Source organism: Epargyreus clarus, unplaced genomic scaffold (assembly GCF_041222505.1).
Source record: "Epargyreus clarus isolate Ecla_fem2 unplaced genomic scaffold, WU_Ecla_fem_2.2 ptg000010l, whole genome shotgun sequence".
Lineage (NCBI taxonomy): Eukaryota > Metazoa > Arthropoda > Insecta > Lepidoptera > Hesperiidae > Epargyreus > Epargyreus clarus.
In genome coordinates this window covers 9,870,082-9,888,131 of record NW_027332218.1, presented here as the reverse complement: position 1 = coordinate 9,888,131, position 18,050 = coordinate 9,870,082, and the positions used below count along the sequence as shown (strand labels likewise).

At 33.1% G+C, this 18,050-nt stretch overlaps 1 protein-coding gene across 4 annotated transcripts in view; it reads right to left on the bottom strand.

Annotated features, from left to right (window-relative positions):
- trh (PAS domain-containing protein trachealess) overlaps window positions 1-18,050 on the bottom strand; it is a 219,631-nt gene that overhangs the window by 135,988 nt on the left and 65,593 nt on the right. For all 4 annotated transcript variants that reach the window (XM_073077435.1, XM_073077436.1, XM_073077437.1 and 1 more), the window contains exon 4: window positions 6,193-6,240. In XM_073077435.1, the coding sequence (XP_072933536.1) occupies window positions 6,193-6,240 (48 nt within the window). The remainder of the gene's footprint in view (window positions 1-6,192; window positions 6,241-18,050) is intronic.

Here is an 18,050-nt window from a genome sequence, read left to right as displayed (position 1 = left end):
TAATTGTCAGGTATTTTCTTTAAACTTTATTTGAAATGGAATTTTAATTAATTCCTTCAATACAAGGAATTATAAAACAGTCCTGTATTTCTAATTGATTTTTAATGAGCAAGATAGTCGCCATTGTTTTAAGTCCGCGAGTTGGAGCTGTGAATTGTTGCAAATAAGCTTATCTGTGAAACAATTAACAGATAATAGATCGCTATCTGCACTCATTGTAGGAGATAAGGAGTGAAGATAATGTGCTGTCTTTGCTTTTAAAATGTTCGAAAGCTAAGGATTTATTTATATACGAGTATGCACAATAAGCAATACAAAAGTATGTAAGTTTTATTGCGATATATTAAATTATGAGTGAAGAAAAATCGATTTCATCAGTAGAAAATTTTTATAAAACAAAAAACTCGACTACTGAAAAATTTAGTCTCTGTCGCCCCCACAATTTAGAATTTAAATGAATCCTACGAGATCTCATATGTGAAAAACTATTTAAAAGTTTGGGCTACACGGCGTACCAAAGAATGTGAAACATACATACATACTTGCTTACGCTCGAAAAACATTAGTAAAAATGTTTTTTTTTTGTAAAATTATAATATTGTTAATAATTCAAGTGGCCAATCCAAGATATTAACCAAGATCTTTAACAATCTAAAATATAAATTAATCTACTCTTCGTCTCTAAATATTTTCAATAAAATCGTTCAAATATTTCAGTATTGAAAAACGTGTTAACTCCAAAATACCGTACAACACAAGGAAACCGTAAACCGTGGAATCGAGTTACCGCATATAGGTATGTATATCTAAACCGCATTGTCCATCACAAAGCGAGCTGTGTATTCGTATGCTAATGTTGAAAGTGGTTGTATGCGGAACATTTGATTTTATTTAAAAAGAGAATACACTATTTTTTATTATTTTTTAAAATTTTATCACAAAATGTACATTTTAATGCGAAAATAATTATAAGAAATTGTTACCAAGTGGTATTGTAACGCAATGTAATTAATAATTATTGGAATAACTTTATTTTTAACAGGCTTTTATTTATTCACTATTGTAACCGTATTTCTTAAAAGAACATTATAGTTTTATTACATTTCAAAATCGGAAAGATCAATTTTATAAACGTGCAATAAATGCAATTCATAAGATATTTTTAACAATTACCTCGAGGTATTTAATAATTTATTATTAATTTTTAAAGTGATTTAAAACTTCAGAGAATCAACTGTCACACCCATTTGTTAGAAAGCATATCATGGATATCAATATATGGCTCATTTTAAGTTTAGGATATGGTAGAGCTAGTATGGTTCAAATGGGGAGGTATAGTCCGCGTAAAACTGCTAGTCCGCTCTGAATATAGAAATGAATCGCGTCGCCATAGCATATTTGCAAAGACTAGAGCGCACTAGCAGTTTGGCGATAACTATACCACCGTTTATATAATATTATATTATAATATTAGCAAAACCATGAACCTTACAATATTATCATTACCTTCATTAAACATTTCAGACCCATAAAGCTTTAAGAGCTTTCAGAACCCAGCTTTAACGTGCAACGATCACTCCGAAAGCTCATTTGACCTATCCAGGTAATTTTTCATGAAAACCATAAAATAGGGAAAACTTCGCACATCTAGTACGCCGGTCACGTGTTCCTGGGAGTGAGGGAGATGGAAGATTAAATAAGGGTGTTTTATACAAGAGTGAAAGAGATGGAGATGGTGTATTGACAATGTTTCCTTATGGCCACTGCAGGATGTAACGAGTTTTATAAGAAGTATGCTTACGCTTCTATATTGTTTATCGCAATATTTTTACGGCCAGAATTTCTATATTATTATCCATTTAAGTGATAATGCCGTCTATTCTTAGGATATAACTAGTTTCGTTAAAAATTGTACCTTGTTCAAGCAAACGTAATGAGAATTAGCAAGAAACCAATAAAAAATCTGCTACTGTGAACAACAAACATTATTGACTGAAGTTATTATTATAATTTTAATGTCAAAAAATATATATGAGTTAAAATGATACCCATGTTTATTAAAAAAATATTGTCACTATACCGTTGAAGTAAAATATTTCTAGGATTCACATTCTACGCCTGTGATTTAAAAAAGCAGTTTTAAATTCTATGTGAAGTTTAGAAGAATCACACTTAACCAGCGCTGGGGACTATAGCCTAAGCCCCTCTCTTGATAAGAAAGAAGACCCGTGCCCTGCAGTGGGGCGATAATCAATTGATGATAACGACTTTTCTATTACTACAACTATTGTAAAGTCAGACGTACTACCTAACTTTTACAAAACCGCTGTAAAACAAAATATGAACTTTTAACATTAATCAAAACAATTTAACAGTTAACCTTTTCTAAAAGAGAAATAACCAATCACATAACAATTCACACAATCAATTAAAACAACTATTTGAATAACAATAACTATAAATCCTTTTATTCATAAACATTCATAACAAATATGCAAATGTTATCGATTAAAACTATAACAATAAAGAATTGGAATCGAATAAGGCATCGATACATCGGATATCGTTCGAATCGATTCGATTATTGTCCCATACTAGGCAGAAGTAATTACTCCTATTGTATTATGAGATTTATCTCCGATAAATACGATTGGTCTCGTTATAAATCTTAATGAGGACTGTTAGCAGGATTACATAGAACTGGCTGTGAATTTTCTATTTGATTTATGTTATCTGGTTGGGATTTGTACGTGGCTCAGCGTTTAGAATAGATTTGAATTAAATAGATTGAGTATATAAAACAATGAAGTGTGTAATATAAGCCTGCTGTTAGGCTTGCTGATAACCGTACAACTACAACTCATGATTTACAAAACTAATTTAAAAAAGTTAATCTCAAACGCCTTCATAGACTTAAAAACAAAATCAAACATTTTGTGTATTTTAATGTTTTCTTACTCAAAATCAAAATAGTTTATTCAAAGTAGATTCTTCAAAGTATTTTATTTAGAATTTCAATTATTTTTTGCCGCTTCCGAAGATGGCACTCTTATGGAGAAGTAGCGAAAGAAACTTCTAATATTATTACAATTTACTAACGCTAATCGAGCAAGGGGCTTAGAGCCATTGCAGACCATAATATTTAATGTTAATTAATCCGTTTTTATACAAGTTTTCTCGAGATTTATTACAATACTTAGTATTGATTTTTGTGAAGCTTGAACACGACAGCTCAAAACTTTTAGTGCTAGCAGAAATATAACTGATTGAAATAGTGACTTCCTCGTGATCAATATATTTAATTGATTATCTGAATATTAATCCTGATGAATGAAAAAGTAGTTCATAAGATTGTCAAATCAGATAAATTTTAAACAATACCAAAAATGCAAATTGTATGTATCCCAAAATAATTTAAATATAAGTCTTGATCAAGAACCCTGCAATCTGCAATAACAAGAGGAAGCAGATATCTGTAAAGAATCTTCCTGTCCAGCCATTTAAGTATTAAATTGGCCATAACTCCCGCACACATTATATGTAAATATACATTTGATGCATCTCTTTGATACAATACAAAAGTTTAATTACTGTGTTTCAAAGATATTGTCACTGGAAAAGGTACTATGAGTATTTACTTGTAGTAGAACGCACTGCAAAACGAGATGCGATTTAGTGATTTTTATATTTTTACTTATAATAAAAATACATTTTTAATTTTTAACGTTCTTAAATTATTCAAAAAATTAATTCAATTTGTGTTATCTATAAATATTTGAGCCGTGGACATTTTCGTTAAAAAGTCTAGTGCCCAAATTACATTAAATTTAACTTATGTGACATTAAATTTACAAAATACATTTACAAAATACAATAGTTAATTTAAAAATATAAATTAAAAATTAAATTAAAGTTATTTGTCTTCCAAATAATTTCAGTTATTTCAAAGAAATACATTTTAAAAACAATTGTAAATAATTAACAAATTTGTTGAACGAGACTTACAAATAATTTTGATAAATTTTGTAAAATATATATTTTAAAATATTTAAAAGCGCATTTACACCGCATAACATTTAAAATAAATATAGGTTTTACACCTTCGTCATTCAGACGCTTTGTTATTACTTGTGATGTACAAAATTAAATGTGTGATGTGATGACATTTTACTAATTGTACTTATAATAATAATGAAATAAAACTATTTCTTTACAACTTTTATTATTCCCGCGCACGATACGACACACACGTCAACAGCGTTCTTTTTCTTTTTTATGCTAAGTAATACAATCGTACCAGCCAGTGACAATATAAATGGGAACTTATCATCATAAAAATAACACATCATGAAAATAACACAAAATACTTAATAAAAATAATACTATAATTATATAATTTTAATATATTTAACACATAAATTGTACCGGATTGATTCTAACACATAAATTGTTGTTGTAACACATAATAGTACATTGGCAAGGCAGTAGTGATCATAACAGATAACCTGCATCCAAAGAGACACGTAGCTTCTACAACAAAGTATCAGAAATCTCCCTAATAGGAGACTAATGTTTGTTCGCTGAGCGAGATGGATCTAATTTGTCCCGGCTTAGCCCGGAGTGGTGGTTTTTCATTATTTTTAGCCAGTGTCTTAAGCCCGGCTTACGGGCCGCATGGCCAGAATACAAAGTAGATTCACTTATATAGGAAATTAGTTTAACTTTACGCTCTGCATTCTACGTTTCATGTTGGATGTTCATTAAACAATTTTATAATTTACGTTAAGGGTTTTACATTTTAAAATATTATAGGAATATTCATGAATTTTAAGAAATTGAAGTGAGCACACAAATTGAACCCGTTACACAAGTGTAATTAAAACTGGTATTATAAGGCAGACATAAGTGTAAATGTAATAAAGTAGACAACTTCGAAAATGTATCTTCTGGCAAATAATAAATAGGCAGTAGTGTCGCACAATCATAACAGTCCTACTTCAAACCGACTCTATCCAACTAAAACCTGAATGAAACAATTACGACGCAAACAAAAGAATGATCCGAATCCAAGGCTACGTATCTTCGATTCAAAAGCGATCGAGGCAAGCTTCAAATTACAAGCCACGGACGTAATTGTGATTGGATACTGTCTCTTTCCCTTTTCAATATTAGCTCCTTTTTAGGGTTCCGTGCCCTTAAGCAAAAATGTTATAGTCCGCGCCAAACTGCTAGTCTGCTCTGAAGTTGTTGCAAGCAGGTGTAGTCATACGATTTGCTATGGCGACGTGATTCATTTCTATATTCAGAGCGGACTAGCAGTTTGGCGCGGACTGTACCATGTTGCTAAAACTCCGCTATCTGTCCGTCTGTCACAGCGCTTTATCTCTCGAACCGTAATAGTTGTTGAATATGTTGATAAGACGAAATATACGAAAAAAAAAAATAAAAGCTCGTAAATTTTTAAATAACTCTCTCAACAAGAGTACAAACAGCTGCAATGAAAACTGTGCATTTTCGACTAGCTTATTCACGGCTGGTACCTACAGATCGGTGACGGCTATAACAAATAATTAGGGGTCGCCATACCAGAACCCACTATTTTTCCACGTTTTTCGCTTTTCATAGTCCAAATTTTCACAATTTATTTACTTCCATGGCTGCTATGGTCCAATAATAAAAATAAAAAAAATCCAACAAGTTAGGGCTACAGAACCCTCCATGTGCGATCGACTCGCACTTCACCAATTTTTCACTTCATCCTTTGTTTCGTGAGAACGGAGCGGAAATTACCATTTTTAGAGATTGGATTATCGGATACCTGATTCGGAATCGGTCAATGGTTCGGGTTCGATCCCGGTAAGATTGTTCCAGAACACCGTTTGGGCGGTGTATGGGTAAATTAGTTTGTTTCGGGGAAAATATGTTAATTTTTATACGAATAACATTAAAGTCACACTAGTGATGTATCGTGGATGCTATAAGCACACATATACGTACTTAAACACCCAGACCCAGCGAAATCAATATTAACACAGTAAATAAAATTGAAACGATACTATCTGCGGTTTAAATTTATTTTGCCTTTTCTTTAAATAATCTTAGACTAGTAAAATATAATATATTTTACTTATCTAAGATTTATTTTATAACAAACATAATATTATGAAAGAGATAAATATTGTTGACACTTACCGACTATTCACAGATGCGGCGTTACCAACGCCATCTACGGAGGGTTTCCTGAAACAAGAAAAATCAGTGTTAATTCATGAGAAAGTTCAATTAGATTTTTACACGTATATCTGCCTAATAACAACAGTGTTAAGCGCCGCTGTTTTCTGGTATGAACGGTTTGATAAACTTTGGTGAGACATACTTTGCCAGCATTTTCAAGGCTAGCGGTGCAGGGGTGCGGCCAACGTCAGGTAGGAATCTAATCTTATATGGGGTTGACTACGGAAGTCCATGGGCGGCTGGAGCAACTTACCGTCAGATGGACTGCACGCTCGTCTACTACTCCTATATTATAAAAAAAATCAGGGTCATTACATTATTTTCGTTAGAACAGTCGCCTTCGTCATCATCAACCAATTATAGTCCTACCACTGGGCACGGGTCTGATGATAAGTGGCTACTGCCGTCCATGGATACCTGAGATAGGCCACAGATGCGCCGCTACCCCTAAGGACTAAGCTGAAACGCCTCGAATAAGTATGTCTCCCTTACCACACCCTTCAAACCAGAACACAGCAGCGCTCAACACAGCTGTTATAAGGCAGATATAGGTGTGGCGGTGGTGCCGCCGAAGTCGAACCACAAAAGGTTCTACCACCTTCAAACATGTTTAAATTAAGTTATACTTACATCCAATATTGTTCAGGCAAGGAGCCATGGTTCCCGTAAGGGCTGGCACCCAGGTGGTAAGGGGAACAGATGTTTACCATTGGTACTGCGTACATTTTGCAGGATTGCACAGTTAGCATATATCTTTGTTAATTACGATGCCATTGTTAATGTAGTATAACTAAAGTTGTTTAAATAATGATTAAATGATATTGGAATTTGTGTAGAATGGTTTTGGAACATAGTGTATCAAAATGTGACATATGTATAATTTTTAAGTCTGTCTATTTTAATGGAAAATCACAGAATGGAAAACATATATCTTACTAAAAATATAATAATAAAAAGTGCATGTACCTAATTGCATGTATCTGAAAATCGTGATTATAAAACAATATGTACGAGAATTTATATATTTTATAAATATGTAAACTTACTTCCTACTGACTTTCAACTGATCTGTTCAAATAAGAATCTAAATATAACCAACAAGATGTTTTTCGTTACAAAAAACAGTATATCATACGAAATCTGTTGCAAGTAACAAAATTCTGTAACACTCAAATCCCAAACAATTGGCCTATGGTGTAACAAAACGCATACCGACACCGCCACCGTCACAAACACGGTGACAATTCGAAAGCCTTAGACACGCCGGCGCAGCGAATGGCACAATAGTTGCACTTAGCGCTCACAGATGGCGTTACTGCCCGCTGCGCATGCGACGATAATGAATCCATATTGAAATTCATATGAGGATATTTCCGATTGTATGTTTGTTTTTTTAGTTTAGTAGATTGTTTGTATAAAATTTATTTCTAAGTAGTATAAAGTGTGTACGTAAATAATTATCAGCTGAAGTTTTAAACACGAATAATTCAAATAAATGTTTATGTAAATAAGTAATCTCTATCGAAAAATAGTACAATTTTTGAGCACAAAATATAAATATTTTACGTATGGAAACCAATCGTCACAAACACGGTGACAATTCGAAAGTGTTAGACACGCCGGCGCAGCGAATAGCACAATAGTTGCACTTAGCGCGCACAGATGGCGTTACTGCCCGCTGCGCATGCGACGATCATGTGCACCATGTAGTATTTTTTTTTATTTTTATCTACAATAAAAAATAAAAAAGAATAATATTCCGCTATGCAAAAATATACAATAGGTTATTTGTTTTCGAAAGTCAAAAAATGTGTGATTTTAATTACTTATTTTAAATCAATGGATCATTTATATTTTTAAGTTTTTAACCGATTTTTAATTACGTTTTATTTCTTACAATTTTGAAATACATAATAAGTTTAGTAATCTTAACCAAAAATACAAATAATTATTAAATTTCACAAGTACCTTTAATAAAAATCAATTATAATTTTGATATAAAGATATTTTACGGTAATTACTGAAAATGTCAAATGAAATTCACGCTTCATACAAACCTGCAAGCTTCCTTAACTATTATATTATATTTTTTAATACCCCACAAAAGATCGAAATCGTGGTCAATTTACCACATTTCCGATTAACCGAACGCTAGGCGACATGCAGAGATCCGGAATTAACCCTCGCCTAAGTGGTCGCTATTAACGCGGTAATGACCACCTTTTTGTGGTCACCTTTTTACCGCGTTTTTTGTCAACGGCTATTCGCTGATTATGGGTACAGGGTAACGAGATTCACAGCGGGATTTTCTAAGCTTTTCTTTCGTAGTTTGAAAATAAACAACTTACGCAAGATGAAAGTGGAAGAAAGGTTTTCTTTGTCGCATAGTTTCCTTAACTACCTACAATATCTACATACTCGGGCATAAAAGAAGAACAAAAAGCGACATTGCATCACTGAACTGTTTACAACAATAATAAAAATAGTTTATTGAAGTAACATTAAAATAAAACAGAATTTATAATAATTGTAAATGAGAATAAAGTTATTTTACCATAAAATAAATAACAATAAAAATAGAATAGCGAAGAGATATTACAAAAAATAAGGTTTTTAGGTTTTTACGCAAAATTTGTAGATTCTATGTTTAAAATTCCAATTGTTTGTGATTAAATTAAAAGTTTTCTTTTAAAACAATTTCTACAAGAATCTATTTTGAATAACTTTTAATTTGAAGTAATTGTGACGGCTATATTTTGTCCGCAATAAAATAAAGAGCAACTTTTGCAATTTTAGAAGTACCTATTTAACAAATTGTAACATTTTACTAAGATAAAAACGAAATGGATAATAATCATGTCTTATTTATATAAAAACGCGGGTTACGCTCGTTCTGGGTATTTAACTTGATTATTTACAGTTTGTGGACCCAGTGCTTTGATACTTAGCGCTATTTGATATTGCTACTGGGTGTGAAAAATCTTGATACTTGACAATTTTAATATTGTTAAGAGATTTAATATTATGGAGTACTAAATGAAAAACATTCAATTTTTAAAAGTATTTGTTATTGATTTATTTTATGATTAATAAGAAAAATAATAGAATATCTTAAGGATTATTCTATTGGCTTAAATTTATATTTCGTTTTTTTTCATTTCATATCATTTATTTTTTAAATTAAAAAATAGCTCTTTTAATTTTACTATTTTTAAATTTAATGTTATTAAATTTATTTTGTAAGTACAATAATTTAACTTTATTTTTTATCTCTACAAAAGATCTGAAAATTCACCTATGTACCAAAATTTTACTTTACATAAAGTTCAAGTATCAAAACCAGTAAAACCACCCAAATCCGAGCAATTATCCACCGATACACAAATCGATCTGGGCAGTCGTAACGATTTCGATTCGATTTCGATTTATTTCCCAATCGTCGGCAGATCAAAGGCAGCGCATCCGTCACGGAAACCAACAGTTTTTGTAACACCTCGTTTCGAGTATTTGAACTTAAATGTTACTTGATGACAAGTGTGAACCGTTTAAAAATCACATAAAAAGGCTTGAAGTAATGACACTTTAATAAAAAAGACGTTGTTTAAAAAAATACGTTTTAAATGAATACTTGCTACAGTCATAGTCATAGTTTCCAACAATTTTCCAACCACCCGTAAATTATGTTTTATCTTACAAATTAGTTTATATAGTGATTCTTAAATTTCAACATACTAATATCGATATAATAATAAATACTTAAAAAAACTTATATAGAATTAAAATATCTGAGAATAAAATCTTGATTGAAATTAAATTCAGCCAGTCCTGGATCAAAAGCAGCGATATGTTTTAATGAAGAGCAAATTAGAAGGCAATTGCTACCACTCGCTTTATATAATCTATAAATATTGTTTTCAGTCTAGCAAAAAATATAGAATTTAACATTCAAACTACTAAAATGTCAATCGCTCGTAATGGTAAAATTAAAGCAATTTTTTGTAAGTGCACTCATCTTAAAATTCCCAATCTGGCAAAAATGCAAGAATCCGAGAATTAAGAAGAACTTATTGCAATACTTTTATGACGGTGCACACAAAAATCACCACAAAATATCCAAATACGCTGAAACTTATACGAATTGGCTAATTCCGAGTATGGGAAACAAGAAATCCGGTGTATTTAACGAGAGCGCATACAATGAATGAGCCACATTTATGTATGCAGTAAACAATTCAATACAAATGTCTTCATTATGTACCTACTGTCCGGTATTTGGACAAAAACACGGTAACTCGAGATCACCCACATCGCGAATGTTTCCGAGAAAACCGCTCAAAACGTCAAATTCCACGATTAATCGAATAAGGACTGCGAGTGATTAATCGAAACGATTCGAATAAGCAATCGGTCAGAGCTTGTTTTCGCGTCACTAAACCGCGTAATGCGCGGAAAAAGTAAACGAAGAAAAGTAAATTGCCATGTTCCAAAACCATTCCACATTTAAACTTGAAAGACTAAGGACTAATCCACAAATGACGTCACAATTCAATAGATTCGATTTACAAACTTTTCGAACTGATCACCAAAGTTTTTTAAGTTTCGAATTCGGGTGGGATTTGAATTTCGAACACGAGCGGTAGGCCTGCTCGTCCCGACGCGTCACGTGGTAATGTGCCGTTGCAGCCCTCCGGAAAATTCGCGACTCCCCTTGCATCGATATGCGAATGTGTGGGTGCGCCCTAATCGAGCAACAATATGTAATCGAGTGACACCTTAATGATTCATTAATTCACGTGACTTTTGACTCGCAGTGAAGGGTTTGACAGTTGAGATTTAGCGCTCAAGTTTGGGTTATTTAACCGCTGTTGGCGAATTAATTGTATATTAATTGATACAATGTTACAGGATTGTGGGATAGAGATGTATCGTAACATAAAGCGGACAACGAAACATTTGCAACAAAATTTAAATTCGATATTCGGTAATGTTAAATCCAATTCTATAAAGGAATTTCCCAAAAATAGAAAATATTCTTACAGTAACTTCAAATTTAAATTTTATAAAATAGCTTTTGAAATTTAACAGTATACGTAAAATTAATGTATTTTTAATAAAAGAAGAGATGGGTCAAATGAACATTGAGCATGCAATCCGCCTAAGTAAGTCAATCCGCCTAAGTAACTACCACCCATCCTGTAATCAACCCCAGATAAAATTCCTATCTGAGGTAGAGAACAGATAATTTGCAACCCAGAGGAGTAAGCTAGAACTCCTTGGATCGCTATGTCTCCCTCACCATACTCTTCAAACTAGTTATAAGTCAGAAAGAGATGTAGCTGTAGTGCCTCCACACGAACCACAAAGGTTTCCACCACCGTCATCAATAACAAACACAATAATCGTACCAACATAACATCTGTAACCCTTTGCAACATAACATTTATTCGACACACAAAGGCAAGCATTCCCCTCACACAAGACGAATATTTTCCCAATATTAGAGTAATATGACAGAACAGTAGCACATCCCTTGAATAATAAATAAGTGTCGGGCACCGCATACTGTCAATTATTTATCGGTAAATTATGAAAGTGTACGAAAATATTTTGCTCGGCGTCTGAAGAAATGTTGAAGTAAATTGGCGGTTTATGTAACGAGGAATAGGCGTAGGATATAGGTCATATTTTGTATGTAATTCATTGTATCCGATGGATTTGTGTAACCTGGTGTAGAACAGGAGTTTTACAAGCCCTAGTGAATTTGGAACACAGATTTTGAAAAGATTCGTGACAAATTAATATTTTTTTTTTATTTTTCTTATAATATTTTGTAAACAATTTTTGAAGTGAAGTTCTTAGCGGCATGGTACACTTTTTATAATGGGTAAAAAATGTTAAACTTGCGTCAGGATCACATATCCTGATTGAAAATTCGTAAGACGGCAAAGCAAACTGGAAAAGTTAGCATAGAAAAAATATGTCAATGGATGTTAGTTTAATTTTTTATTCATTAAGTACTTTCATTTTATTCAGGTTAGGTTTCGAAAGTTTTCACTTTTGCCGCCACTTCTGGAGTGCTACCTTTTTATAAAATGGATTAAAAAAACAAATAAAATATGCAAAAACAGTATATTATTGGCATAGATAAATTACCCACGTCTAACAAGAAAATGTAACCAGTTTTGACAATTGAAATTGTCATCTATTTTCGTGTTTGAAAAATGTAGTATTAGATTATTTACGAATGAAACGATATTTCTCCGCACTTTTTTTTCGATTTCGTGTTTTTGCACCACTTAAATGTTGCAAAAATAAGGCTATGTTCCGCGTAAATCACTCCATGACAGCCATTAAATTGCTGACACATTTGTCAGCCGTTTAAGCCATTTAATAGCTTCCTTCAATTATCTATACTTATCTATGATTATTGGCTCTAAAAAAGTTTAGGATTTCAGCAATAAATTAAAAGAGAACCTATGTAGGTAGGCCTTACTCGTTTGTTTTCCCACGCGTATCTGATCCGCATGTGTACCTACCACATGCATCCTATTTAATAAAATTTCATAGTATTATATACCTTTCCTGTCGTGCATGCTGGGTTACAAGAAAAAGCGCCCTTAGAAATCGGGCGTGTATTTCTCACGTCTCACACTAAATTCTCACTTTCTCACTGCATTTTTCATAATACACTTACTTAACTTGAGAAAATCCGCCATAAATCTCGACACATTATGGTCAGTATTACCCTCATTAAAAATATTTACTCCCATCTATAGACAGATTTATTTTACGTGCAAAAAGTCAACATTGTTGATGATGAGTGATTATGGCCGTAAATTAACACGACCACTGCCGCTTTTTAAGACGACTCGTCTGATACTCTCTTTGACAAAAATATAAGATTGAAAATCGCGTAATTCCGTGCCATCGTGAAGTTACAAAGACAATCATAATAACTATTGGATCATTTCACGAAGTCTAATCACATAATCTCTATACAGATATATATAAGGTTGGAAATTCATTGAATATAGTGCCATCGTGACAAAAGAAATGTAATAACTGGACAGGTTTGAATAGTGAAGGGCGTAATATCAATATCGTTAAATATTATAGCAGTTTTTAGTGTTGCCAACATTAATGGTCCAATAGCGTACTGAAATAGACTAGTGTGTAACTGTATTGGTAACGGTTTAATAACTGAACAATATGAGTATAAATTTTAATATTCATGGTGTCAGTAGCTACTTAGCGCCAGCTAAACTGTATAGGTACTCCTTTATAACTTTAATTTAATATAATAACTTTTAAGGTGTTAGAACTCTTTGTGGTTCGACTTCGGAGGCTTTATTACCACACCTGTACCCTTACCATGAGTCTTCAAAACATCCCAGAATTTTACGTTACGTTCAAAAAAATCCATTATTCTGTTCCGGTTGCTTCAGTACACTGAGTAAACGTAACAATAAGTAAGTGCTCAAGTCTTTTTGTCTGCCGCACATGTTTGCAAAAAAGAGAGACTAGACATAAAGCGCCATTTTGTCAGTCAATTTAGACATTTAATGTTACGTTACTGACACTATAGTTGTGATACAATGCGCTAGGGGCGCTGATTGGAGATTGTATGGGCAAATACGTAAACAAATGCCAAAACAGTCATATTTGTAAAACGTAAAAACTCATGGTAAGGGTACTGTTTCTACCTAACAACAGCAGTGCTAAGCGCCGCTGTGTTTTGGTGTAAGAAAGACATATTTATCCGACGATATCCTACTTAGTTAGTTTGACGACCCGCGTGGCGGAGCTCACCATTCCGGGCTTACGCGCAGAAGGTCCCAGATTCGATCCCCGGCCAGACAGACATCTGAATGATGAATTTACATTTCTGTTTCTGGGACTGGGTGTTTGTGTATTTGTCTATGTGTGTGTCCATGGCACCCACGATACAGGGAATCCTAGTGTGGGGCTGTGAGTGTAGAAAGCGTTTTAAGTGGTTTTTAGTCCTCAGAGATAGCAATGCAAATGTGGACAACTTCAGGGAATGTGTACTTATCTTATGTACGGTTGACAAGATGTCCATGGCAGTAGGCACTTGCCATCAGATAGACAACATTTTCTTATCCTACTTCAATTTATAAAAAAAACACTTATATAACCGCCATAATAATTTTCATTATTGTCTAATACCCTACCAAAGACATCTGATTTGGTATACCTACATAAAAAATATATTTATGGTTCTGATGTACCCTCGTTATTAAAAATGTACGAAAAAGTTATTTACAAAAAAAGAAACAATTCTTGTAGTAAAGAATGGCATAGATAGATTATAAATATCAGGCGATGAACAGTCCTACAAATCCTAGAATCAGGTAACCAAAACATTTTTTACAAAGCCAACATCAAGCCATCCTTCAATCACTTACGTGCAAGTCAGGGGTCCTGCAAATACTGCAATAGTAATACTTGGTTTACGGGCGCCGCGGGATCGCTCATAAAGCGGGGGCTAATGAGGATTTATACGCGGCCCGAGACGTATGCTGCGAACTTCGGACAGGGGTACGCAACCTTTTGTTTGTTTTTCTTTTTCGAAGTTTTACTTCGGAAAGTGAAAATGGGAATGACGTCACGAAATGACAGAGTGAAGGTTATTGCACCTGGTGAACGCAAATAATTATGATATAATAATGATAAAATTAATAGCAGATTCAAAGTTTTCCAACGTGCCTTAAAACTGAATTAAATAAAAAAAAAATAACAAATTTATTTTTAGTCCCGTAAAAGAAATATTACTTCTAATCCATGTATAATAAAGTAAGTACACGCACTAACCTTTTGTTCATGTTCTTTACCGTTTTATTTTATCTTTTCCTTTTGTATGTCATTTTATATACAAAGATAAAAGAGACAAAAACATAAAACAGAAAAAAATTCTATTAGAACAAGTAATTTATAGCCACGTATAACCTTCAATATCTGCTCTACATTAATTATTTGACGTTTACTAAAGTATTACCTAACGTTATATATTCAATTTACGTACTCAGTTATGACCTATTTGGATAAATCACGTACCAATAAACTTGTTTCTTATACCTTATCTCATTGCTTGTTTGCTGAAACTGTCCCGCCTTGTGGCACCACGCCTTTCATATCAGAATGGTAACAGAAAATATACTACTATCATAAAAAGTTGTAGTGGAACCTTAAGATATTTTAAAAACGGTTTTTAAAACGTGCTCAGTCAAAGAATAAGTAATCAATCAGATTTTTAATGAAAACCAAATTTTATATTGTTTTGTAACGCGCTTTCCAAAGACAAGTTCACATGTTCACTGACAAATAGAGATAATGTACTAATTCTTAGAAAGAAGGACAGAAAACACTGTATTCATTAGCAAATATATATTTACTTCTAATTAATATAAAAAGATTATTCAAATTATTTTCCACCAAAACTTTCTTAATTACTTTATTAGAGATACGTGCGGGGGATTTGAACCTTGGACATCTCCATTGAGAGTTTTCAACGAAAGTTTATATTTTTCGAAAGTCTAGAGAAAAAGGTTGCGTACCCCTGACATCTCGGTGTATCTAAGTGCGATTCACCTTTTGATGATGCCGTGACACCCGACCCTTACTTTTGTTTTATTTTTTACCCCCACCTTTATTGTTCGGGGTTGACGTACGAATGCATTGCACATACAATCATATGTAATTATTTAGTAGGTAGCTCATTGGTTTGTTCCGAAGTTTCGGATCTGCCCGAAAATTAGGTAGGAATATAGTTCGAAGCAGAAGGTACCAATGTCATACTTATTTGTAGCGTAAAGCAGTTCTTGCCTTTCGGAGGAAACGTATGTGGCAAACCTCTTAATTCTCAGAAGTGACCATCTTAGTATTCAGGAGTCCATATAGACGCGTTACGTCTATGACCTCAGGTTGAAACTATGTTCTATAGAGCTAGTTACAGATTACCATTGACCAACTACCATCAATACAACTCCATGCTCGTTTGAACCTTCAAATTTATGAATACGTTGTTGAAAATTTTCTTGAAGCAACTACCAATTTCTTTTTCTGTTAAACTTTTGATCCTTTAGCTTAAAAAGCATATTGATTTAACATCGATTTAAACAGTCAAACTAATACATATACTAATACTAATACACAGAACACAGACAGAATAATTAAGAAATATCTGAATTTTCAGATATACGGAATTAAAGCCAACGACGAAAGCTTTTTGACGACAAATTTCAGGTCAGTTAAAAACAGAAGAAAAAGCATTATTTCAGTTTACATTACTACCACTCTGTTACAGATGAGGTAAAACAAGTAGTAAGATTACCGTAAGTACCGCACGTAGACGAAGGAAGCAAATAGACACCTAATATCTAAAAATAATAATAGAAATTTATTATCACTTAAGGAAAAGTTTGAACGAAAGACTTCTATTGAAGGTTCTCTAAATTCTTTAAAAAAGTTTATCAAAGTAAAAACCAAATTTGCACAGCCAAATGGTAAAATTAGAAGATTCTTGTATCTGTTCTGGTTTCTAGGTGTGGTAAGGGAGACACACTTACAGTGCACATTTGTAGGCGACGTCAGATAGAAAACTAATCTTATCTGGAGTTAATTATAGATGTGTATGGGCAGCAGTAGTCACTTTCCATCACGTGGACAGAACGCTCGTCAGCTACTCTCATTTTATAAAAAGAACGTTAATGATAAGGGCAGTATCACTAGATGCCATACACAATTATATAAAACTCAACTTAGAATCAGTCCTCATATTAAGACTCTACATGTTTACTTCATCAATAACACCATAAAACCACGCAGTTACGCGGTTACGTTCCCCACTGCACGCAATTTTAAAACCACCGGCTTTACATGTAATATCCAGAGTTAATGTTCTCCCACAACGGGATTTTGGAGTTTTACCTAATCTTTTAGATGTTACTGCGTTTAAATTAAACGAGAGTTAATGTTTTAGAGATTTTGGGATTTGGTATAAGTATCAAACACAAATTGGGAGTAAAATGTTGTTAAAATAACTACATTAAATTTCACATACAAACAATATATAAATACATCAAAGTACTATCTTGTTTGACGACACGTTAGACTTCTGCCATATTTTACGGGTTCAATCCCGGGTCAGGCAGCTAAACGTTAATTGTATCATCGACATCTTTGTGTATTCATCTTATGTCTATGTAATAACCATACACAACACACACAAGAAATCTTAGTGTATATAGAATATGGGTATGTAGAATAATAATGTTTCTTCCCCAAACAATTACTCCCATCGCGAGGAGAAACTTTTTTTTTTGCAATTAACCGATTTCGCAAATCATTAATTGGTTGCTAAAGCCCAAAAATAGACAAAACTATTCCTGATTTAACCTTCAGAACTAAATTAATAAAGTTACAATACCACGCTCCACCTGTTAAGATACGTAAGAAACTAACTCGGAATGCCTTCCGTGCTAAGATAAGCCACCTGGGAGCCGTAAACACATAATACCTCTTAAGTTCCGCGGAATCCCAGGTTCAGACATTAAAAACTTTGCTCTGGAAAGCAAGTTTGTATGTCTTTAATTACTCTATGTGGATTTATGAAGGCTTGTGTGAAGGTGGTAATGCTTGAAGACAGTTCTGAAGCAAAATTGTTTTGGTGGTTTTTACAAGTGGAACTTATATAGTATTTGTTATGATAGAAATAAGCGTAATCACTTTTGCTCAAGAACAAAAGTAAACAGTCACGTAATGACATATAGGTCAGGAATCCTATCCGAAGTCAATCA